This window comes from Theropithecus gelada, chromosome 19 (genome assembly GCF_003255815.1).
Source record: "Theropithecus gelada isolate Dixy chromosome 19, Tgel_1.0, whole genome shotgun sequence".
Lineage (NCBI taxonomy): Eukaryota > Metazoa > Chordata > Mammalia > Primates > Cercopithecidae > Theropithecus > Theropithecus gelada.
Genome location: NC_037687.1, coordinates 12,066,635 through 12,092,029, shown reverse-complemented (window position 1 = coordinate 12,092,029; position 25,395 = coordinate 12,066,635). Strand labels below are relative to the sequence as shown.

At 44.5% G+C, this 25,395-nt stretch overlaps 1 protein-coding gene across 4 annotated transcripts in view; it reads left to right on the top strand.

Annotated features, from left to right (window-relative positions):
- The first annotated feature begins 5,881 nt into the window (after window positions 1–5,881).
- Window positions 5,882–25,395, top strand: part of LOC112613418 (zinc finger protein 442) — a 26,174-nt gene continuing 6,660 nt past the window's right edge. Inside the window, exons 1-4 of one of the 4 annotated variants that reach the window (XM_025368903.1) lie at window positions 5,890–6,025; window positions 6,646–6,721; window positions 7,118–8,490; window positions 8,575–8,759. In XM_025368903.1, the coding sequence (XP_025224688.1) occupies window positions 5,890–6,025; window positions 6,646–6,721; window positions 7,118–8,490; window positions 8,575–8,759 (1,770 nt within the window). Of the gene's footprint in view, window positions 6,026–6,645; window positions 6,722–7,117; window positions 8,760–21,801; window positions 21,939–24,125; window positions 24,204–25,395 lie in introns of those variants that run through there. The other 3 variants (XM_025368901.1, XM_025368904.1, XM_025368902.1) reach the window with 3 other exon arrangements.

Genomic DNA, 25,395 nt, shown 5'->3' with positions numbered 1-25,395 from the left:
GAACAAGCATCTCTGCCTGGTAATCCAGAGAATTCTTCTGGATCTTATCAAAGATAATCAAAGTGGTACCTCTAAGAGTCTGCAAGAACCACAGTGTTACTGGGCTTGGGATGACCCCTAATGTAGAGATGCCTTAGATCACAAGACCTAAGTCCTTTCAAATATCTAAAAAGCTTTCCCAAGAAGGATGAGTACAAACAAGCCCAGCCTGAGAAGACTACAATAAATACCTAACTCTTCAATGCTCAGACAGGGATAAATGTCCACAAGCATCAGAACCATCCAGGAAAACGTGACCTCACCAAATGAACTAAATAAGGCACCAGAGACCAATCCTGGAGAAATGGAGATTTGTGACCTTTCAGGCAGAGAATGCAAAATAGCTGTTTGAGGAAACTCAAAGAAATTGAAGATAACAGAGAGAAGGAATTCAGAATTCCATCAGATAAATATAATGAAGAGATTGAAATAATTTAAAAGAATCAAGGCCGAGCACAGTCACTGATGCCTTTAATCCCAGCACTTTGGGAGGCTGAGGTGAGTGGATCACCTGAGGTCAGGAGTTCAGACCAGCCTGGACAACATGGTGAAACCCCATCTCTACTAAAATACAAAAATTAGGCATGGTGATGCATGTCTGTAATCCCAGCTACTTGGGAGGCTGAGGCATGAGAATTGCTTGAACCTGGGAGGCAGAGGTTGTGGTGAGCTGAGATCATGCCACTGCACTCCAGCTTGGGTGACAGAGTGAGACTTCATCTCAAAAAAAAAAAAAAAAAAAAAAAAAAAAATCACGCAGAAATTCTGGAGTTCAAATGCAATTGACATACTGAAGAATGCATCAGAGTCTCTTAATAGCAGAATTGATCAAGCGGAGGAAATAATTAGTGAGCCTGAAGACAGACTACTTGAAAATAGTCAGAGGAGGCAAAAGAAAAAAGAATAAAAATCATTGAAGCATGCCTACAGGATCTAGAACATAGCCTCAAAAGGGCAAATCTAAGAGTCATTGGCTTTAAAGAGGTGGTAGAGAAAGAGATAGGAGTATAAAGTTCATTCAAAGGGATAATAACAGAGAACTTCCCAAACCTAAAGAAAGATATCAATATCCAACTACAAGAAGGTTATAGAACACCAAGCATATTTAACCCAAAGAAGACTACCTCAAGGCATTTAGTAATCAAACCCCCAAAGGTCAAGGATAAAGAAGGGCTTCTAAAAGCAGGAAGAGAAAACAAACAAATAACAAACAATGGAGCTCCAATACAACTGGCAGAAGACTTTTCAGTAGAAACCTTACAAACCAGGAGGGAGTAGCATGACATATTTAAAGTGCTGAAGGAAAAAAACCTTTTACCCTTGAATAGCATATTCAGTGAAAATATCCTTCAAGCATGAAGGAAAAATAAAGGCTTTCCCAGACAAACAAAAGTTGAGGGATTTCATCAACACCAGTCCTGTTCTACAAGAAATACTAAAGGAAGTACATCAATCACAAAGAAAAGGATGTATAATAAGAAATCATCTGAAGAGACAAAACTCATTGGTATTAGTAAGTACACACACACAAAAATAATATTGTATGCTGGGTGTGGTGGCTCACGCCTGTAATCCTAGCACTTTTGGAGGCTGAGGCAGGTGGATCACCTGAGGTCAGGAGTTTGAGACCAGCCTGGCCAACATGGCAAAACCTTGTCTCTACTAAAAATACAAAAATTAGCCAGGCATGGTGGTGTGTGCCTGTAATCCCAGCTACTAGGGGGGCTGAGGCAGGAGGATCACGTGAACCTGGGAGGTGGAGGTTGCAGTGAGCTGAGATCATGCCACTGCATGTTGCCCAGGCAACAGAGTAAGACTCCATCTCAAGAAAAAAAAAAAAAAAGGCTGGATGCGGTGGCTCATGCCTGTCATCCCAACACTTTGGGAGGCCGAGGCGGGCAGATTACAAGGTCAGGAGAGCGAGACTATCCTGGCTAACATGGTGAAACGCCATCTCTACTAAAAATACAAAAAATTAGCCGGGCGTGGTGGTGAGTGCCCATGGTACCAGCTACTCAGGAGGCTGAGGTAGGAGAATGGCGTGAACCTGGGAGGTGGAGTTTGCAGTGAGCCGAGATCGTGCCACTGCACTCCAGCCTGGGTGACACAGCGAGACTCCGTCTCAAAAAAAAAAAAAAAAAAAATTGTAACACTGTAACTGTGGTATGTAAATTATTCTTAAGTAGAAAGATTAAATGATAAACCAATCCAAAATAATAACTACAACAACTTTTCAAAACACAGACAGTACAAACAATATATAAATAGAAACAAAGAAAAGTTAAAAAGCAGGGGTATTATGTTACGGCATAGAGTTGTCATTAGATTTCTTTTTGTTTGTTTCTTTGTTTATGCAAACAGCATTAAGTTTTTATCAGCTTAAAATTATGTGTTATAAGATAGTATTTGCAAACCTCGTGGTAACCTCAAGTCAAAAAATATACAACAGATACACAAAAAATAAAAAGTAAGAAGTTAAATCATACCACCAGAGAAAGTCACCTTCACTAAAAAGAAGACAGGATGGAAGGAAAGAAGGGAGAGAAGATGACAAAACAACCAGAAAACAAATAACAAAATTGGCGGGAGTAAGTTCTCACCAATAATAACACTGAATGTAAATGAACTAAACTATCCAATCAAGAGTCATAGAATGGCTAAACGGATTTAAAAACAAGACCTAATGATCTGTTGCCTACAAGAAACACACTTCACCTATAAAGAAACCCACAGACTGGAAATAAAGGAATGGAAAAGCATATTCCATGCCAGTGGAAACCAATAAAGAGCAGGAGTAGCAATACTTAGACAAAATATATTTCAAGACAAAAACTGTAAGAAAAGTCAAAGAAGGTCACTATGCAATTATAAAGGGGTCCATTCAGCAAGATGATGTAACAATTGTGAACATATATGCACTCAACACTGGAGCACTAAGATATAGAAAACATATTAGATAAAAAGAGAGAGGGCCGGGGATGGTGGCTCATGCCCATAATCCCAGCACTTTGGGAGGCTAAGGCAGGTGGATCACCTGAGGCCAGCAGTTCAAGACCAGCCCAGTCAACATGGTGAGGCCCAGTCTCTACTAAAAAATTCAAAAATTAGACAGGCGTGGTGGCACGCACCTGTAATCCTAGCTGCTTGGGAGGCTGAGGCAGAATTGCTTGAACCCAGGAGGCGGAGGTTGCTGTGAGCCTCCCACCATTGCACTCCAGCCTGGGCGACAGAGCAAGACAGACTCCCTCTAGAGAAAAACAAAAGTATAATTGTTTTGTCAGCCGTGTCCAGTAGGAAGAAGCAGGAGGTCCTATTGAGTACAGGCAGAAAATTCCGCTGAAGTGCAAATATCCCCCTGGAGGATTCAGATCACAGTGCAGGGATGAAGCCCGCCCTGCCAAGGCCTGTGTCAGGAACTTGTTTATCCGGCTCTACTCAGCTGTGCAAGATCGCTTCTTCTGTCACTCAGTCCACAGGGGGCGGGACGTAACGCTCTAGCCAATCAGGGCCATGGGGCGGGTTCGTGGGAACTGTCAATCAGGCGCGCTTCCGGGAGGACTGTGTGTGGTTGAAAAAGCCCGCGGCGTCTTCTCGTCTCACTTTTGCTCGGCTTCCGGCTCTGTCGCTGAGAAACGACCTGGAAGTTCTGTGGCAACCTTTGTCGCGCTGGAACCCGCATTGGCAACGGGAGCTGTTGGGAGGACCTGGGACACCGCGGAAGTCGGGAAATGGTGCGTGTCCAGGGCCGGCGTCCCGAGTCGGGGGAGGGGCTGGGTGGAACCGGCCTTATTCGGCTGTGGCTGGACTGGGCCTCCCCGCTGGCGACTCCGGGATCTGCGGACCTGGGCCCCCCTGGAGTAGCTCGGCCCTCTTAGGCCGCAGAGTAGGGCTGGGCCTGCAGCCGGGACTCCGGGCGTCCCATCCCCTTCCTGCGCGGCGACTGCGGCCCTCGCGCCCTCTCTGGGCAACTCCGAGCCCGCAGCCCAGCGTCTCCCCAGATTGTGCGGCTGTAACCAACAGAGGTTTGCGGCTCGAGTCACTGCACCGAGACGCTGAGGGCTGTAGCAGAAACAGTTAAATCGCCGGAGAGCGGAGGACACCCCCAGATCCGCCTCCCTGAGGGATTTGGGGTCTGGTCAGGGGCTGCTGGAATGTAGGGTCGCTGGTTGGTGGGGACATGACGGGCGAATCCTGGGACAGGAGGTGAAGGAAACGTATTCTCCTGCTGAGTGGGCTCCCTCGTGAGGTCTTCAGCCTGGTTGGCGCCAGCCTTTCCACTGGAATTCAGGATCTGAGATAGAACTCCGGCGACTCCTGAGCAACTCTCAGAGATCTTATCCCCAGGCACAATGGGGAGGCCGGTGGTCAGCGTCTGCTGTGACTTGACTCTCAGGGAGGCGGCCCCGAGAGGCAGGGGGGCTGAGGGCACCTGGTTAATATCTAACTGCAATCTCGCCTCCAGCCTGGCTCGCAGTTCCTGTGAACCCGGTGAGGAGGCTGCACCGTGACGACGAGTCACCAGGCTGAATCCAGACTCGTGTGTGGGGTTTGTGTGTGGGAGGAGCTGTGTTATCTTTGGTCCTGCGTCCCTTCTTTCTTTCCAAGGGCGACCGTTTCCCCTCTGAGTCTTCCAGAGATGTGGGCAGCAGGGTCTCAAATCCACCACTGTGTTCTCTCATCCTAACTCCTCCTAAGTCTGGCAGCAAATCTCTTGGTTTCCAGAGACTTCCCCAGGCTTACTTTCTCTCCTTAATTCACAGCAACAGTATGAACTCTTTGGCCCCCAGGCGATATTTCACTAGTTTGTTATATGGTTTTCAGTTAGCAATGTATGGCCTTTTCTTGAAAGAATTGTTTTGGGTTCCTGAACACGGTGGGTCATTCCTGTAATTCCATCACTTTGGGAGACTAAGGCAGAGGTATTGTTTGATCCCAGTAGTTCCAGACCAGCTTGGGGAACATGGGAAGACCTTGTCTCTAGTATAAATGATAATAATAAAATTAACTACAGAGTCCCTAGGTGGCATAGAGTATCACATTGTGAGGGAGCTGAGCGTCTAGCTCAGATCTCTTTCTCTTCTCAGAAGGACATGAGATAGCTCATTTATTCGTTTACCCATTATGGACTAATCTATTCATGAGGTCCAAACCCTCAGGACTAAATCGCCTCTTAAAGCGCCACCTTTTTCTCTTTTTTCTTTTATTTTTATTTTTTACTGCCACTTTGGAGATTAACATTCAGTGTGCATTTTGGAGGGGACAACCATTCAAACCTAGCAGTGGCTGATCACGTGCACTCCTTCTGCTGAGTATGTAACAAAATGCCAAACTCTCAGAAGGAAGATGGGAGTTAAGGAAATACTATATTTTTTTGCATAAACAATTTAGCCACACTCCACCCCTGTTATTAGTTATGCTCATGGGGCCCACCCCTAAATACATTGTCTAGACACCATGAAAGGCCCAACTTTGTGAACAAGCATTTGTAAGGACACGCACTGTCAGCACTGCTAATGGTAACTCTCTTTTGTACAATAAGTAGTAGGACTTTATCGTGCCAAGAACTGCAGATCCACTGTGGAAATAGACATTAGGGGTGATCCAGGCTATGTGATTCACTCACTTAGTTCACCAAGTGGCATGTTTCTATTCGACTGTTAATTTACCAAACATGTTTAACTCTGGCTTCAGAGTTACTGTGTAGGAGAAAGTGAATGTAGACAGAATAAGAGTGGGTTTACCATGTCATTGAATGAAATGGTTGGAAACCACAGCATCATGCCAAATGTATGAAGTGAGTATAGATTCTCAGTACTGTGATTTTCACCCTTCCTCTTCTGTACATGTGGGATGGATCAGGCCTCAGTGGCTTTAGGGGATGTGGCTGTGAACTTCACCCGAGAAGAGTGGGCTTTGCTGGGTCCTTGTCAGAAGAATCTCTACAAAGATGTGATGCAGGAAACCATCAGGAACCTGGATTGTGTAGGTAAGGATGACATCACATTTCCACTTATTTAATTGGAGACATTTGTTTCTTGGTCATTCACACTGTTCAAAGATTTGGAATATGGAAAGGGGACATGGTTTACCCTGGAAAAGAAAACAGAGTTTAGCAGCTCCTGTAGCAGTTGTACATCTTCATATAATTTTATGTCCACAACATCTTAGCCTGCTGTTGACGGGCAGCATTATCAGTCACATAAACAATGATTAATACATATATTTTGTGTCATATTATTACATCCTATATTCTCACAGTAAAGTTATCCAGAAACAAAATGTTAAAAAGATAATCATAAGGAAGATAAACGTATTTACTGTTCATTAAGTAGAAGTGCATCATCAGAAAGGTTTTCATCCTCATTGTCTTCACATTGGGTAGGCTGAGTAAGAGGAGGGGCTGGTCTTATGTCTTGGGTAGCAGAGACTGAAGAACATTCATATATATATGTATATACAAATGGACTTGTGCAGTTCAAACCTCTTTTTCAAGTGTCAGCTGTACTTCAGTGAATGCATTTTGTATGAGTGCAGTGTACATCAAAATCTTACTGTGTCTATAATTTTGTACAAATTTATAATGATTTTTCTGGGTCTACCTTTTAGGAATGAAATGGAAAGATCAATTTCTTTTCAAAGATCAAATTGAAGATCAATACAAACATCCCAGGAAAAATCTAAGGTAATTTACATATAACGAAAAGATATGTCCCTGGAGCTGTTTTGAGAATGACATGAAATTTTAAAAACAAGCAAAGAAAATGAACAAGCTTAGCTTAAATTTATTTATTCTTAGAAAATGTTCTCCAAAAACACATACTTAAATGTTCCATAGCTGTTCAGTGTTTGTAAAATAGTTCTCATGGCAACAATATTATGAATCCACATATGAATATCATTGTCTCGAGAACACCTGTGGTCCAGTTATGTTGCACAACATTCCATCCATTCACGTTCAAGCAGGACACGAAGCCTACGCTTTGCATGATAGTGTTAAAAATGTATATCCAATACCTATTAATACCTATAAATGATTTATAGACAGACCTTTAGTGATATATTTCCCATTTTTTTACAGATGTCGTATGTTAGAGAGATTTGGTGAAAGTAAAGATGGAAGTAAATGGGGAGAAATGTCTAGCCAGATTCAAGATAGTATTGTGACGAAGAATACTCTTACTGGAGTAGGTCCTTGTGAAAGCAATATGAGTGGAGCAATTGTCCTGGGTCATTCATCCCTTAATTGTTACATCAGAGTTGGTGCTGGGCACAAACCACATGAGTATCATGAATGTGGAGAGAAGCCAGATACGCATAAACAATATGGGAAAGCCTTCAGTTACCACAACTCATTTCAAACACCTGAAGGGCTTCACACTGGAAAGAAACCATATGATTGTAAAGAATGTGGGAAGTCCTTCAGTTCTTTGGGAAACCTTCAAAGGCACATGGCAGTGCAGCGTGGAGATGGACCTTATAAATGTAAGTTGTGTGGGAAAGCCTTTTTTTGGCCCAGTTTATTACATATGCATGAAAGAACGCACACTGGAGAGAAACCATATGAATGTAAGCAGTGTTCTAAAGCCTTTTCTTTTTACAGTTCCTATGTAAGACATGAAAGAACACATACTGGGGAGAAACCATATGAATGTAAGCAGTGTTCTAAAGCCTTCCCTGATTACAGTTCTTGTCTAAGACATGAAAGAACTCACACTGGAGAGAAACCCTATACATGTAAACTATGTGGGAAAGCCTTCAGTGCTTCCACTTCCCTTCGAAGGCATGAAACAACTCACACTGGAGAGAAACCCTATGAATGTCAGCAATGTGGGAAAGCATTTCATCATCTGGGAAGCTTTCAAAGACACATGGTAACGCACACGAGAGATGGACCTCATAAATGTAAGATATGTGGAAAAGGCTTTGATTGTCCTAGTTCACTGCAGAGTCATGAAAGAACTCACACTGGAGAGAAACTGTATGAATGCAAGCAGTGTGGGAAAGCGTTATCTCATAGCTCAAGCTTTCGAAGACACATGACAATGCACACTGGAGATGGACCTCACAAATGCAAGATATGTGGGAAAGCCTTTGTTTATCCCAGCGTATTTCAAAGACATGAAGGGACTCACACTGCAGAGAAACCCTATAAATGTAAACAGTGTGGCAAAGCCTACCGTATTTCCAGTTCCCTTCGAAGGCATGAAACAACTCATACTGGAGAGAAACCCTATAAATGTAAATGTGGGAAGGCCTTTATTGATTTCTATTCGTTTCAAAATCACAAAACAACTCACGCTGGAGAGAAGCCATATGAGTGTAAAGAATGTGGGAAAGCATTCAGTTGTTTCCAATACCTTTCTCAACATAAAAAGACTCACACAGGAGAGAAACCTTATGAGTGTAAAACATGTAGGAAAGCCTTCAGTCATTTTGGTAACTTAAAAGTACATGAAAGAATTCACTCTGGAGAGAAGCCCTATGAATGTAAGGAATGTGGGAAAGCATTCTCTTGGCTCACTTGCTTTCTACGACATGAAAGAATTCACATGAGAGAGAAATCCTATGAATGTCAACAATGTGGTAAAGCTTTCACTCATTCCCGTTTCCTTCAGGGACATGAAAAAATTCACACTGGAGAGAACCCGTATGAATGTAAGGAATGTGGGAAAGCATTTGCTTCTCTCAATTCCTTGCATAGACATAAAAAGACTCACTAGCATTCTCTCTAAATGTATGGAATGTAGGAAAGCATTTATTTTATGTCATTTCAGAAACTTGTAAGAAACACATTGGAGATAAACCCTGTGAATGTAAGCACTTGGTAAAGCTTTAAGTAGTTTCAGTTTCTTTCCAATACAGTCATCCCTTGATACATGCTGGGTATTGGTTCCAGCACTCTGTGAGCCATGCCAACTCCCTTTTATAAAATGGCATATTTGTATGTAACCTACCCACATCCTCTTGTATACTCTCAATTATGTCTAGATTACTTAAAATACCTCATGCATTGTAAAAGCTATGCAAATAGTTGTTCTATTGTATTGTTTAGGGAATCATGATAAGGAAAAGAGTCTGTTTTCAGTATAGATGCAGTAATTGTGAGCCTATCAACATAGTATATGTCAGCCAGAACATTAAAGTTTCTTTGTTTCAACCCTCACATATTGCTTTTGTTTAATATGTTAACACTCACCAAAACCCTGGGTCTTCTCTCTTGATAACCCAAGTATAGTGATTATAACAATGATGATTATTCTGTGGCACCTAATGTTTTGATGTGTTGAGATGACTAGATGTATGGCATTGTGGGTAAGTAGTGAGACATCAGGACTATCATCTACGTTGGAAGAACCAACTATGATTATAGATGTGGACTCATTTGAGGAGGCTATGTAATACTAATGTTAGGACCTGTTTGGCTTGAGGGCTGAAGATCTGTAACCATTGAATGTTCCATCTTCTTTGCAGATTCTTAGTTATAGGAAGCTAGTTCTTCTTTTCCTTTGCTTTATATATTAAAAAAACCCTTGCAGTGTTTATAGGCATGTTATTTCTCGGGTGGAGCGAAAGCTTTTTCCATTGTAGGATCTTTGAGGATCATACCTCTTTTTCACCTTTGCCTACTGAAAAACTGTGGCAGACTTTTCAAGTGTCCAAATCAATGGCTCTGTGTTTTCTAAATTTTCTAGATCATCATCATCTGTAGTCGATTTCAGCAGACTTTGTAGTTCCTAGTTGGTAAGAGTTTCTCTTTGCTCTTCTGTGTGTTCCTTAACGTCATCCTCAGTCATTTCAAACAGCGTTCCCCACCAACTGTGTTTTGCAACATTTTGTGTATTCTTAATGACTGCATTAATAGTGGGGAAGCCCCTGAAATCACTGACTCTCTTACCCCATGATGGCTTATAACATGCATTGACTGTCCTGGGCTTTAGGGCATCTATAGCCTTTCCAGTAAGCACAGTTGTATCTGTAATTGTGAAGCTCTTCAATAAAACCACTGCGGTACATTCAAGGTTAGCATCAAGACTCCATGAATTCACCCAAGGTCAGGTGGATGTAAGTCACTTTAACGCACTTGATGATGCCTTGATCTACTGATGCAGCAGTGATGTAGTTTTAGGAGGCAGAAATATCATTTGCATGTTCTTTTAGGCAAAACAAAGAGATTGGAGAGATGGCCCAGAGTGTTGTCAGTTCTGAAGAAGACCTTGAGTGGCAGTCCCTTCTCTTTTGAGGTGTTCCATCACATCAGGAGTGAAGCACTGGTAGAAGAAAGCCTTCTTATGTTCTTGCCAGGACACAGGCCACCAAGTTTTGCTTTTGTCCTAAAGAACCTGGTGATCGCTCAGTAGACGAAGCCTCACTTGTTCTCGTGAACTGATGCATGACCTGACAGCACCAGAATAAGGTGATCTTTCCAGGCCTCGAACCCCAGTACCTACACTCATGGAGGAAGGTACCATTGGGCATCTTCTAGAACATGCCTGATTCATGACAATACAAGATTTACTCTGGAAGGTAGTCTTTCTTTTCTTGGTTTTATGAGCTCTTCTGGGAATGCTGTTGTTTCCCTGGCATCAGCCAATGCCAATTCTCCTGTGGTCTTCAAGTTCTTGGGCTGCAGTGTGTTGCATAGTTAGTCTAGCCAGAACTTACTGGCTTCAGACTCCTTCCTCTTGCTCTCCTCAGCCCCCTCATAGTGATGCTCATAGAGGCTGAGTGTTTTTTGTTTTTTTTTTTTTGAGATGGAGTCTCGCTCTGTCGCCCAGGCTGGAGTGCAGTGGCGCAATCTCCACTCACTGCAAGCTCAGTCACCTCCCGGGTTCATGCCATTCTCCTGCCTCCGCCTCCTGAGTAGCTGGGAGTACTACAGGCGTCTGCCACCACGCCCGGCTAATTTTTTTGTATTTTTAGTGGAGATGGGGTTTCACTGTGTTAGCCAGGATGGTCTCAATCTCCTGGCCTAGTGATCCACCTGCCTCGGCCTCCCAAAATGCTGGGATTACAGGTGTGAGCCACCGTGCCCGGCCTCTTTTTTTTAATGAGACGGAGTGTTGCTCTGTCGCCCAGGCTGCAGTACAGTGGTGTAATCTTGGCTCACTGCAACCCCCGCCTCCTGGGTTCAAGTGATTCTCCTGCCTTAGCCTTCTGAGTAGCTGGGATTACAGGTGCGTGCCACCACGCCCAGCTAATTTTTGTATTTTGAGACTGGGTTTTACCATGTTGGTCAGGCTGGTCTCGAACTCCTGACCTCGTGATCCACCCGCCTTGGCCTCCCAAAGTGCTGGGATTACATGGGTGAGCCACTGCGCTTGACCTGGCTAAGTGTTTTTTCTTTTTTTTTTTTTTTGAGACGGAGTCTCGCTCTGTCACCCAGGCTGGAGTGCAGTGGCTGGATCTCAACTCGCTGCAAGCTCCGCCTCCCGGGTTTACGCCATTCTCCTGCCTCAGCCTCCCGAGTAGCTGGGACTACAGGCGCCTGCCAACACGCCCGGCTAGTTTTTTGTATTTTTTTAGTAGCGACGGGGTTTCACCGTGTTAGCCAGGATGGTCTCGATCTCCTGACCTCGTGATCCGCCCGTCTCGGCCTCCCAAAGTGCTGGGATTACAGGCTTGAGCCACCGCGCCCGGCGTGTTTTTTCAAGTATGATGTTACCATCAGTAGGGATGTGGTTCTGTGATGTGTCCTCTAGTCACACACTTAGTGCTTTCTTAGTCTTTATCCTTAGTTTATCATGAACCAGAGGGATCATTTTTGCCACTGCAGGGGCAGCTCTAACACTTTGAGGAACTTCGGCTTCTCTCTGCTTTAGTGTGTGATTTCTTGGTTTGTTCTTACCTTACGACAAACTTTCCAAGGTGACATGCCGAAATATCTTAGGTTTGTGTTTTCTTTTTTTTTTTTGAGTCGGAGTCTTGCTGTGTTGCCCAGGCTGGCAGGATCTCGGCTCACTGCAAGCTCCACCTCCTGTGTTCATGCCATTCTCCTGCCTCAGCCTCCCGAGTAACTGGGACTATAGGCGCCCAGCCGCACGCCCGGCTAAGTTTTTTGTATTTTTAGTAGAGACGGGGTTGTACCGTGTTAGCCAGGATGGTCTCGATCTCCTGGCCTCGTATTCTATCCGCCTCAGCCTCCCAAAGTGCTGGGATTACAGGCATGAGCCACCGCTCCTGGCCTGTATTTTCTTATTGAGAGATAGCACTTTTTGTTCCCTGGTAGCCTTTTAGGGATAGGTTTGACCACCTGATTCCTTCTTAGGAGCAATTTTTGAACATTTTTAAATTTTTTTATGAATGACATCTCAAGGGTCTCTGAATGAACAAAACAGTCTTCAGAAGCCAGAACAGTGGCCAGATGTGGTGACTCACACCTGTAATCCCAGCACTTTGGGAGGCTGAGGCAGGCGGATCGCGAGGTCAGGAGTTTGAGACTAGTCTGACCAACATGGTGAAATCCCATCTCTACTAAAAATACAAAAATTAGCTGGGTGTGGTGGCGCACACCTGTAATCCCAACTACTCAGGAGGCTGAGGCAGGGGAATCACTTAAACCTGAGAGGTGGAGGTTGCAGTGAGCTGAGATCATGCCAGTGCACTCCAGCCTGGGCAAAGAGCGAGACTGTCTCAAAAAAAAAAAAAAAAAGCCAGAACAAAGTTGGTGAACTCACACTTCCTGATTTCAAAACTTATTACAAATCCATACTAATAAAAACAGTTTAGTACTAGCGTAATAACACAGAAAATGCAACAATTAGAGATGATTGACTTGTAATTCTGTTCTTGGGCTGCAAGTTCAAGAAATGGATGAAAAGTGATCATGACCTGCACAAGAAATAATTTTCTGATTTTAAAAACAGAGTCAGTGTTGAAAAAGAGATACGTAGCTGGGCGCAGTGGCTCATGCCTGTAATCCCAGCACTCTGGGAGGCCAAGGTGGGCAGATACGAGGTCAGGAGTTCGAAACCAGCCGGGCCAATATGGTGAAACCCCATCTCTACTAAAAATTCAAAAATTAGCCAGGCATGGTGGCAGGTGTCTGTAATCCCAGCTACTCGGGAGTCTGAGGCAGGAGAATCACTTGAACCCGAAGACAGAGGTTGCCGTGAGCCGAGATCACACCATTGCACTCCAGCCTGGGCGACAAGAGCGAGACTTTGTCTCAAGAAAAAAGAAAAGAAAAAAAGAAATAAGTGATATAACATGGAAATTTCCAAATTGGATGAATGCAGCAAACCTTGGGGCTATAATGTTATGGAATGGATGTAGAGTCAATGTTTAATTAAGGAAGGACCGTAAATTCTGATTTCACATAATATGTCTTTGCAATGTACGGGATGATCTATTTTTTGTTATACTTGTTTTGGGTTTTGGTAGTGATTATTCAAGTGTTTATCATGTAAATGATAATATCACAATCAGGGACAGTTTTCCAGTGATTTATGGATAAATTCCATATTCATCCACCTGGCGCGGTGGCTCACGCCTGTAATCCCAGCACTTTGTAGGCCGAGGTGGGTGGATCACCTGAGGTCAGGAGTTCGAGACCAGCCTGACCAACATGGTAAAACCCCGTCTCTACTAAAAATATAAAAATTAGCCGGGTGTGGTGGCGCATGCCTGTAATCCCAGCTACTTGGGAGGCTGAGGCAGGAGAATTGCTTGAACCCAGGAGGTGGAGGTTGCGGTGAGCTGAGATCATACCACTGTACTCCAGCCTGGGCAACAAGAGTGAAACTCCATCTCAAAAAGAAAAAAACAAAAACAAACAAACAAAAATTTTATTTATCCTGTATAGCTCTGGTATATTTTTGCCTTTCTGGGGTGTTTCATTTTATGTGTAATAACTCTTAGGGTTGCACATCCAACAGTACTTTCTTATAATTACTGCTTTCCCATTAGTAGTCATTTAGTTAGCTCAGGTTTTTATAGTGTTATTTGTAAATATAAAACATGCGTTACATTTTTATGTGTTGTAGGGCCAAGAATTCACCAACTAGTTATTATTTTACACAGTTGCTTTGTAAATCCGTAAGGAGAAGAAAGGTGAGGAAATACACATTTAGTCTGGATTTTATATTCATATAATGATCTTTAATGGTGCTCTCTGTCTTTTCTTGTGGATTTTGCCATCGTTTGGTTTCAGACATAAGGACTTTCTTTCATCTTGTAGGTCTGGTGTGGTAGGAACAAATTGTTTCAATATGTATGTTTTTATTCTTGAAAAAGTATTTGTTTTGTCTTTCATTTTAAACCTGAGCTTTGCTTGATGTAGGATTCGTGGTTAAGGTATGTTTCAGAGCACAGCATGATGAGAAACTGTTGTGTGACAGGCTTCCCACTGAAAGGAGGATCATAAGCTAACAAAGCAAACATAGCCAGGCACAATGGCTCCTGCCTGTAATCCCAGCACCTTGGAAGGCCAAAGCAAGATGAAGACTTGAGCCCAGGAATTCAAGACCAGCCTGGGCAACATAGTGACACCCTGTCTCTACCAAAAATTTTAAAATTAACTAGGCATGGTGTTTTTAACCTGTAATCCCAACTACCCAGGAGGATTACTTGAGCCCAGGAGGTCGAGGCTATAGTGAGCCATGATTGCACCACTTTACTCTAACCTGGGCAACAGAGTGAGACCCTATCTCAATAAATAAATAAATAAATAAATAAATAAGTAATATTTAATTCCTCTCACTATTACAGTAATCTATATAACATTGTCAAAAATCAATGAACAATATAGAAACTAGGATGGAAAAAAATTATTGTGATTAGAGACGATAGCCATATTTGGTTGGGAGACTAAAGACAAAACATTTAAAAGTATTAGAAAGCTGTTAAAACTTGGGAAGGAGTGAATTTCCTACTTATGGAGTAAACATGTATTGCATTTATAATAACATGTATGCTATTGAAATAAAATCACATTTCTTGCAAAAATATATACATTTCTGATGAATAGGGCTAATTTCTTTCTTTTTTTTTTTTGAAGGTTTTTAAAAGATGTTTATTTTGTATACAAAGAACTATCCTAGTTTTTCATTGGGTAGATGCCTTGGGTAATCCTTTGAAGGAAGGTCATTTATTCCAACTTAATGAAGCCTATATCCTTTGCATAGTTACAGAAACACTGGCGGCACATATTGAGGCCGTATTTCCAGATCAGACCATACTGGTTTGAACAGACGCGACAAGAGTGAGAACCGCTGGCTCCAGTACAGCTGGTGACCCATCTTGCTCTCAGGTAAAAGCCTTTCTTTTATTTTTAAAGACAGAGTCTTCCTCTGTCGCCCAGGCTGGAGTGTAATTGGGGGATCACGGCTCTCTGCAACCTCCGCCTCCCGGGCTCAAGCGATCCAAGCAATTCTCCCACTTCAGCCTCCCAAGTAGCTGGGACTATAGATGTGCACCACCACGCCTGGCTAATTTTTGTTGTTTTTGGTAAAGACAGGGTTTTGCCATGTTACCAAGGCCGCTTTCCAACTCCTTAACTCAAGCAATCCACTCACTGTGGCCTCCCAAAGTGTTGGGATTACAGGCGTGAGACACTGCGTCCAGCCTAGGGCTAATTTCATGTGCAGCATCTGTCTATGTTTCCTGATGAAATGATGTAAGGGTTAATTGACGTAAGTGTCACCTCCATGGATATATATATTAATACAACTTTGGTAGATTGACGATTCCTTATCAGAACTCACACTGGCTAGATATGCTATAAATGTAATTTAGAAAACTCAGATCGCGCTGGGCGCGGTGGCTGACATCTACTGTAATCCCAGCACTTTGAGGGGCCAAGGTGGGCGGATCACGAGGTCAGGAGATCAAGACCATCCTGGCTAACGTGGTGAAACCCTGTCTCTACTAAAAATACAAAAATTAGCTGGGCATGGTGGCATGCGCCTATAGTCCCAGCTACTTAGGAGGCTGAGGCAGGAGAATTGCCTGAACCCCAGAGGCAGAGGTTGCAGTGAGTCGAGATCGCGCCACTGCACTCTAGCCTGGGCGACAGAGCAAGGCTCCGTCTCTAAAAAACAATAAAGAAAGAAAACTGAGATCCAAATTCACTCATGCAAAATGTGCCAGAAAATTTGGAACATCAAGGAATTGTCATAAAATGTATAACTCTATTGTTTTTATCAGTGCCTCTGGCTTAAAGTGGATCTGGACTATGGATTCCTATATCTTACTTTCAGAAAAAAGCACATTGAGGTGAGAGAATTCTGTAAATAAGTTCTCTTGACACATAAATTCACGAGTTGAATAGGTAGTATTTTTTGATGAAATCAGTTAATAAAAATTTGCCTTTTATTTTATATTTCTCTGGATGATTGCAATTATTGAAGTATATTTCATTTTTCTGTTTTTTTTTTTCCTTTTTTCTTTTTTTTTTTTTTGAGATGGAGTCTCGCTCTTGTCACCTAGGCTGGGGTGCAGTGGCACTATCTGGGCTCACTGCAACCTCCACCTCCCAGGTTCAAGCGATTCTCCTGCCTCAGCCTCCCAAGTAGCTGGGATTACAGGCGCCACCACCATGCCTGGCTAATTTTTTTATATTTTTAGTAGAGATGGGGTTTCACCATGTTGGCCAGGCTGGTCTCGAACTCCTGACCTCAGGTGATCTGCCCACCTTGGCCTCCCAAAGTGCTGGGATTACAGGCATGAGCCACCGTCCCCAGCCTCCACATGTATGTCTTCTTTGGAAAAATGTCTATTCATGTCCTTTGACCACTTTTTAACGGTACTGTTTGTTTTTCTCTTGTAATTTTCTTTGTTTCTTATAGATGGTAGATATTAGACCTTTGTCTGATGTATAGTTTGCAGATGTTTTCTCCCATTTTGTAGGTTGTCTGTTTACTCTGTTGATAGTTTCTTTTGCTGTGCAGAAGCTCTTAAATTTAATTAGATCCCACTTGTCAATTTTTTCTTTTGTTACAATTGCTTTTGCTGTCTTTGCCATGAAATCTTTGTCTGTTCCTGTGTACAAGATGGTATTGCCTAGGTTTTCTTCCAGGGTGTTTATAGTTTGAGGTTTTACATTTAAGTCTTTATCCATCCTGAGTTGATTTTTGTATATGGTGTAAAGAAGGCGTCCAGCTTCAGTCTTCTGCCTATGGCTAGCCAGTTAACCCAGAACCATTTATTGAATAGGGACTCTTTTCCCCATTGCTTGTTTTTGTCAGCTTTGTCGAAGATCAGGTGGTCATAGGTGTGTGACCTTATTTTTGGACTCTCTATTCTATTCTGAATTTTTTTTCCTCATGGTTATGTGAGTGTTTATTTTTGTCTGGAAGCTTTTGTAAGAATTTAAATCAACACAGTAATGAACTAGTTAAATGCTGCAATTTGTAAAAATATGCAAAATCTGTACATAAACCCCTGACATCACCTTTGACCCACTGCACCCTCTTTTCACAACTGTCTAGGGAAAAGTAAGTATATAATATTATTCCAAAGGCAGTTAATGTGAAAGGCTGATGAAGCATCTGACAGAAAGATAGTTGATCCTTCAGAGAGAACAGAGTCTTGTGATAATAGATTGTGAGTGTGCGTGCATGCGTGTGTCTGTAATTTTTAAAGGCATGAATATCATTTATTCATTAATTATAATCAGACATCATTTTTTTTCTTGTTTTTCAAACATGCCCATTTGTCTTGTCAGGAAACACTACAGTTTTCACAAGTTGATTCAAGATTTTGTTTGATTGAATTCCACTTGATGTTTGGCTCCTTTCTTTTTAGCCATGGGTTCCCGGTTCCAGTTCATGATGCTTTTATGTCTGGTACTTTTGTTACTGGGCCAGTCCTGGAAAAATAGCTGAGAAAGCAAAACAGCTGAAATGGATAATTATTTTCTTCTCTTTTTTTTGAGAGAGTGTCTCGCTCTGTTGCCTAGGTTGAAGTGCAGTGGTGCGATCTCAGCTCACTGCAACCTCCGCCTTCTGGGTTCAAGCGATTCTCCTGCCTCAGCCTCCCGAGTAGCTGGGATTACAGGTGCCCGCCACCATACCCAGATAATTTTTGTATTTTTAGTACAGACAGGGTCTCACCATGTTGGCCAGGCTGATCTCGAACTCCTGACCTCATGATTCACCTGCCTCGGCCTCCCAAAGTGCTGGGATTACAGGCATGAGCCACCGTGCCCAGCCGCTAATTATTTTCTCAAGCAGTAGATAAAATTTTTTTCCCCTAAACTGTTTATCTTTAGGTATGCTAGCTTACTAGGACTCCAGATGGCCTGGGAGCTTCAGGACCCTTTGCCAATTATCAGAGTTAGATAAGGCCTGCTCAAAACCAGAGCAAACCAGAACCAGTTGCCTTTAGATCAGGGATCCCCAACCCCTGGGCCATGGACCGGTACCAGGCCGTGGCCTGTTAGGAGCTAGGCCACACAGCAGAAGGTGAGCAGCGGGCGAGTGAGCAAAGCTTTACCTGTATTGACAGCCACTTCCCATCACTCACATTACTACCTGAGCTCTGCCTTCTGTCAGATCAAAGGCAGCATTAGATTATCATAGGAGCATGAACCCTATTGTGAGCTGCGCACACAAGGCATCTAGGTTGCATGCACCTTATGAGAATCTGGAAGATCTGTCACTGTCTCCCATCACCCCCAGATGGGACCATCTAGTTGCAGGAAAATAAGCTCAGGGCTCCCACTGACTCTACATTATGACGAGTTGTACAATTACATCATTATATATTACAATGTAATAATAATATTTAAGTGCACAATAAATGTAATGTATTTAAATCACCCCAAAACCATCCCCACTCCAGTACATGGAGAAATTATCTTCTAAGAAACTAGTCCCTGTGCCGAAAAGGTTGGGAACTGCTGGTTTAGATCATTGACACCTTATTGTAAGATGAAAATCCTCACCCATAGAAGAAAGTCACGGCAGCTTTTTAGTTGTTGTTGTTGTTGTTGTTGTTGTTGTTGTTTTAGACGGAATCTAGCTTTGTCGCCAGGCTGGAGTGCAGTGACACGATCTCAGCTCACTGCAACCTCTGCTTCCTGGGTTCAAGCAATTCTCCTGCCTCAGCCTCCTGAGTAGCTGGGATTACAGGTATGTGCCACCACACCCAGCTAATTTTTTTTTTTTTTTTTTTTTAACAGAGACGGGGTTTCAATATGTTACCCAGGATGGTCTTGATCTCCTGACCTCATGATCTGCCTACCTCGGCCTCCCAAAGTGCTGGGATTACAGGCGTGAGCCACCGCACCCGGTCCATTGTTTTGTTTTGAGATGGAGTTTCGCTCTTGCTGCCCAGGCTGGAGTGCAGTGGTGCTATCTCAGCTCACTGCAACCTCTGCCTCCTAGGTTTGAACAATTCTCCTGCCTCAGCCTCCCGAGTAGCTGGGATTACAGGCATGTGCCACCATGCCTGGCTAATTTCGTATTTTTAGTAGAGACGGGGTTTCTCCATGTTGGTCAGCCTGGTCTTGAACTCCTGACCTCAGGTGATCCGCCCGCCTTGGCCTCCCAAAGTGCTGGGATTACAGGCATGAACCACCACACCCGGCCAGCCTTTGGAACATGTGTGGTATAAAGAGACATGTTTATGATTTGTGCCTGCACATCTGAAGTTCCTTTCTGCCCATATTACAAATGTCCCCATCCCGTATTTGGCTGCTTAAAATTCCCCAGCTTCCCACAGCTCTAGGAGGAGGAAGTGTCTTCGGAGCAAGAGCTGACTCTGACCCCTTCTTCTCTGGCCAGAAAATAAGTCCTGTTTTGCCTTTTTTTGGTTCCATTAGGTATTCTTTCTTTGTGACTCGTATAAACTAGAGAAAGAACTCAGTTTACCAGGTACACTTGTATTTCATACAAATATGGGAAATCTTTATATTTTCAAAGTCTAATGCCTTGGCTTTTGATTGGAGCATTTAATTCATTAATATTTAAAGTCTTGAAGGAGAGAGCATTTCCACACTGCGCAGAGGACACAGAAGGGCAAGTTGAGCTCCTTCATCCCTAAATCCTTCAATGCCCCTGCCCCATCACCAGGTGCTGATCCCACTTGTAACTGGCAAAGGGGTCTGGCTGCTCGCCGCTTGTGGAAAGAAGTCAAAATAATAACGAGTTGTGATAAGAGGGAGCAAGATTTCTTTATTATCTGTCCTAGCAGGGGAAGAACAGAAAGCAATTCCACTGTTCAATTTGTGGAGGGAACACAGGAGTTTTTAAAGAAAGAGTTTGGAATGCAGAAGAGGCAAGGGGGGCTAGAGGTACCAGGTGGCGTGACTTGCTCTGGTTGCCCCTCTTGAATTATTGTCCCATTTGGTGAAGGGACTACTTCAGATTAGTTGCAGTCAATCTTGTAGTCACTCTTCAGCTGGGTGCGGTTTCCGTCTTTGAAGTATTCTTTTGTTGGAGAGAGAATTCCAGAGGTGCCTGGTCCCTATGAGGATCCAACCCCTGAAGCTTCTAAGGAAATACATGACCAAATAAGAGAGCATGGTGTGTACTTAATAAGTATTTAGGTAAATAAATGTGCATAGGCCAGGCATGGTGGCTCACGCCTGTAATCCTAACATTTTGGGAGGCCGAGGTGGGCGGATTGCCTGAGCTCAGGAGTTCTTGACCAGCCTGGGCAACACGGTGAAACCCTGTCTCTGCTAAAATACAAAAAATATAGCCGGGCATGGCGGCGTGCACCTGTAGTCCCAGCTACTTGGGAGGCTGAGGCAGAAGTGTTTGAACCCAGGAGGCAGAGATTGCAGTGAGCCGAGATCGTGCCACTGCACTCTGTCCTGGGTGACAGAGTAAGACTCCGTCTCCAAAAAAATAAAGATAAATGTGCATAAGGCATGGCAGTATAGTATGGGAAAGGAAAGAGAGTGGAGGTTCACAGCACATTCTGAAGCTGTATTTTAGATGAGAGGTAACATCTATCCGGTTTATCTTGAAGTTATTATCTTGGGATCGGAGAAGGGAAAGAGGAAACGGGAAAGAAGAAGAAGACAAAAAAGGTTTAAAACGTGGTTGGAGACTCAGCTGCTAAGCTGCTGGTTACACACTCTGGCACTCAATTTCAGGAGTCAGAATCTGGCTTCTAAGCTTGGGAATATGTTTAACCTCCTGAAAGGGGGTTTCCTGCTGAACTGTGGCTATCTGAACTAATTCAGGTTGGTTTTTTTCCCCTTCTTCTGATTCCTTTATAGAAAATTGCTGCCATATAATTCCAGATTTTCCATGCATTTAACAATTTTATTTCATTGTTGATGTGTTTTTATTTTCTGGTCTGAGAATGAGTAGATTGAGAGATAAGGTGGGAGAAAGGCTTGACCATGGAGCCAGCAGCCTCATCCTAAATTCCTGATCCCTGGAGGACACCAAGCCTTCCCTCCTGCTTCAGTGTGGTTTGTGTGGTCTGGGCTCCCCTACTGCTCAGAGGCCAGGGGATGGCTCCACTGGGCAGTGAGTCTCGAATTCCCAGCACACACTTGAGGGTCCCCGTCCAGGAAGAAGGAGCAGGAAGAGCGCATTGAGTACAGGCAGGAAATTCCGCTTAAATGCAAATATCCCATGGGAGGAGTCAGGTCACAGCGAAGCGAGGAAGCCCACCCTGTCAAGGGCTGCGTCTGGAACCGCTTCCTCCGGCTCCACTCAGCTGTATAAAATCGCTTCTTCTGTCAATCAGTTCCCGGGGGTGGGGGGAGGGGCGGAACTTGGAGCTCTACCCAATCAGTGTTGGAGTCAAGTTCGTGGGAACTGTCAATCAGGCGCGCTGCCGGGAGGAGGGTGGAGCTCTCTCCACCCCTCTGAGCTCCTGCTCCCGGCTCTGTAGCTGAGAGACGCCCTGGCAGTTCGGTGGCAGGCTCTGTCACACTGAGTCGTATGCTGGCAGCGGGGAGCCTTGGGACACCGGGACACCGCGGAAGCCGGGAAATGGTGAGTGTGCGGGGCCCGGCGTTCTGAGGCAGGGCGAAAGGCTGGAACCGGTCAAAACCGGCTGTGGCGGGACTCGGGCGTCCCCGTGGCGACTGCGGGGTCTGCGGACCCGAGTTCCCCTGGCACAGCCTGTCCTGGTTCCCCTCGGCCACGGGGTTGGGGGTGGGGGCTGGGCCGGCAGCCGGGACGCCGGGCGTCCTGTCCCGTTTCTGCGCGACGACTACGGCTCCTGGCTCCGGCGCCCTCTCTGGGGCAGCTCCTCGCCCGCAGCCCTGCGTCTCCCCGGATTGTGCGGCTGTAACTGGCACAGGTTCGCGGTCCGAGTCACTGCACCGAGACTCCAAGGGTTGCAGCAGAAACAATTTAATAGAGGGGTGGGGAGAAGACCCCAGATCCGCCTCCGTGAGAGGTTTGGGGATGGGGGTGTTTAGGGGTCTGGACAGGGGCGGCTGAGGTGTGGGGTCGCTGGTTGGTGGGGAAGTGACGGGCGAATCCTGGGATGGGAGGTGAAGAAACCTCATTCTCCCGCTGAGTGGGTTCCCTCGTGGGGTTTTCAGCCTGCTTGGCGCCAGCCTTTCCGCTGGAATTCAAGATCTGAGAAAGAACTTGGGCGAATCGAGCAGCTCTCCAAGATCTTATCCCCAGGCACAGTGGGGAAGCAGGCGGTCAGCGTCTTCTGTGACCTGACTCTCAGGGAGGCGGCCTCGAGAGGCAGTGGGGCTGAGGGTGCCTGGTTAGTATCTAACTGCAATCAGAATCCAGATTCTTGCGTGGGATTTGTGCATGGGAGGAGCTGTGGTCTGCGGGGTCCCCAGTCCCTTCTTTTCTTCCCAGAGTGACTGATTCCTCTTCGAGTTTTTCAGAGATGAGGGTAGCAGGGTCTCAAATCCACTACCCTATTTCCTCATTCTAACTCCTCCTAGAGGTGGTAGTAACTCCCTTAGTTTACAGAGCCTTACCCAGGCTAACTTTCCCTCCTCAACTCACAGCAGCATCATGAACTCCTCCCTCCTCCGCCCCACCCGTGCTAAATTTCAGAGTCCCAGTGTTTTAATTTTCATTTTGTTTTCAGAGAGCAATGTCTGGCTTTTTTTTTTTTTTTTTAGACAGGGTCTTGCTCTGTTGCCCAGGCTGGAGTGCCGTGTCGTGATCTTGGCTCACTGCAAGCTCCGCCTCCCGGGTTCACGCCATTCTCCTGCCTCAGCCTCCCAAGTAGCTGGGACTACAGGCGCCCGCCACCATGCCCGGGTAATTTTTTGTATTTTTAGTAGAGACTAGGTTTCACCATGTTGGCCAGGCTCATCTCGAACTCATTACCTCAGGTGATCCGCCCGCCTCAGCCTCCCAAAGTGCTGGGATTACAGGCGTGACTACCTCGCCCAGCCGGCTTCTTCTTCTTTTTTTTTTTTTTCTCAGACGGAGTCTTGCTCTGTCGCCTAGGCTGGAGTGCAGTGGCGCGATCTCGGCTCACTGCAAGCTCCGCCTCCCGGGTTTACGCCATTCTCCTGCCTCAGCCTCCTGAGTAGCTGGGACTACAGGCGCCCGCCACCTCGCCCGGCTAGTTTTTTGTATTTTTTAGTAGAGACGGGGTTTCACCGTGTTCACCAGGATGGTTTCGATCTCCTGACCTCGTGATCCGCCCCTCTCGGCCTCCCAAAGTGCTGGGATTACAGGCTTGAGCCACCGCGCCCGGCCTTCGGCCGGCTTCTTAAAAGATTTGTGTTCCTGAACATTTCACATGTGAGAAAGCAGAGAATAACCTGACACTTATTTTGTTTGTAAACAACAAACAAAAAACCTTTGTGCCTCTCCTTCTTTTCTTTCCCCTGGGTGCGGATACCTTCCCAACATTGAGAGTCCCCTTTGGAAACTTTACGGAGTGATGTGTTCTCAGCCCGCTCTCTGTCTTTTCCTGGTTCTGTTTCAGAACTACCTGGGGTTGACCCAAGAGACACACAGCTGCCCTGTCTCTGGGAAGGTCTAGTGAATATCAGCCCCTGGGTCATTTCTCCCAGTGAGCAGTCTGAGGGGGTGGGGCCTCACAGAGAACAACTGGATGCTTGGGTGGGATGGGAGGAATCTTCTGGTATATCATTTCTATAAAAAGCTAACCCTTGGGACAATCACCTTTTTCCTCCCCAACCCCAGTTTCCATTCCTTGGGGACACAGGCTGGTCAGCCAATTGAATGATCGTATTTGGGGGAAAAGACAGAAATGATTTCTTCCTTCCTGACTCTCAGACTAATGAAGAGAGAAAACAATATGTAAGCACTGGAGAACCCACTCATTCCGATTGTGCAAGAACCTCCTATTCAGGTCATGTGTGCATGAGCCTGAAAAGCACACAGTGCAGTATCTCATGGGGTGGTGGCGGGTGATCACTTTACTGAGCAGATGGGGGTGACTAATATCCCAGGAGATAGGATGACCTTACCTGACACCTGAGTTAGACTTGTTTGTGTTCCAATCAGCACTGCTCATCTCTGAGGTTGTCACATTGAAAAGAGGTATTCACTCTTTTCAGCTTCAGTGTTTTATTAACTATAAGATGCATCCTGTCATTAGATTGATAGAGAAAATAAAGTATTTCCACAGAGGGCAGAAATAGTTGGATTTCAGAAAACAGGTTATATATGTAGTCATCTGTTCCTTGTTTTTTTTTTTTTTTTTGAGATGGAGCCTCTCACTGTCTCCCAGGCTGGAATTCAGTGGAACGATCTTGGCTCACTGCAATGTCTGCCTTCTGGGTTCAAACAATCCTCCCACCTCAGCCTCCTGAGTAGCTGGGATTACAGTCCTGCACCACCACGCCTGGCTAATTTTTTTTTTTGTATTTTTAGTAGAGACGGGGTTTCACCATGTTGGCCAGGCTGGTCTCGAACTCCTGACCTCAAGTGATCTGCCACCTCAGCCTCCAATTTTTGTTTAAAAAAACAACAACAGCAACAACAAAAACCCTTCATTTAATTTTTTTTTCCCCCAGAGCCTGTCAGGTAAGTTTCTCCGATTATTTGAAATGGAATTTCAGGACTTAGCAGTGATAGTATAATGAAGGAAAAATGTTTGGTCGTGCTTTCTTTATGGCTGCAGAAAAAGTGAACACATATTAACAGAAAATGTGATAGTTGTTTGATTGAATTATAAAGATTTACCAAAACTTTAGTTTCTTTCCTTTTTAGGGTGGAGAATTTAGGACAGTGGATAACTGTTCTGTTCCTGTTATGTATCCGTGACAGATTAATGCTAAATTCTGTGGCACAGGATTTTCCAACAGCTAAAGAACTCAAATATTATTAATTTACTGAATGCCTTATGAAAGTAGTAACTAAATGGTATTTGTTGTCTGAAATGGATAGATACTTGTGCTTTTCCTATTTAACGTTATTTTTTATTTTTTGTTTTTTTGAGACGGAGTTTCACTCTTTTTTTTTTTTTTTTTTTTTTTTTTTTTGAGGG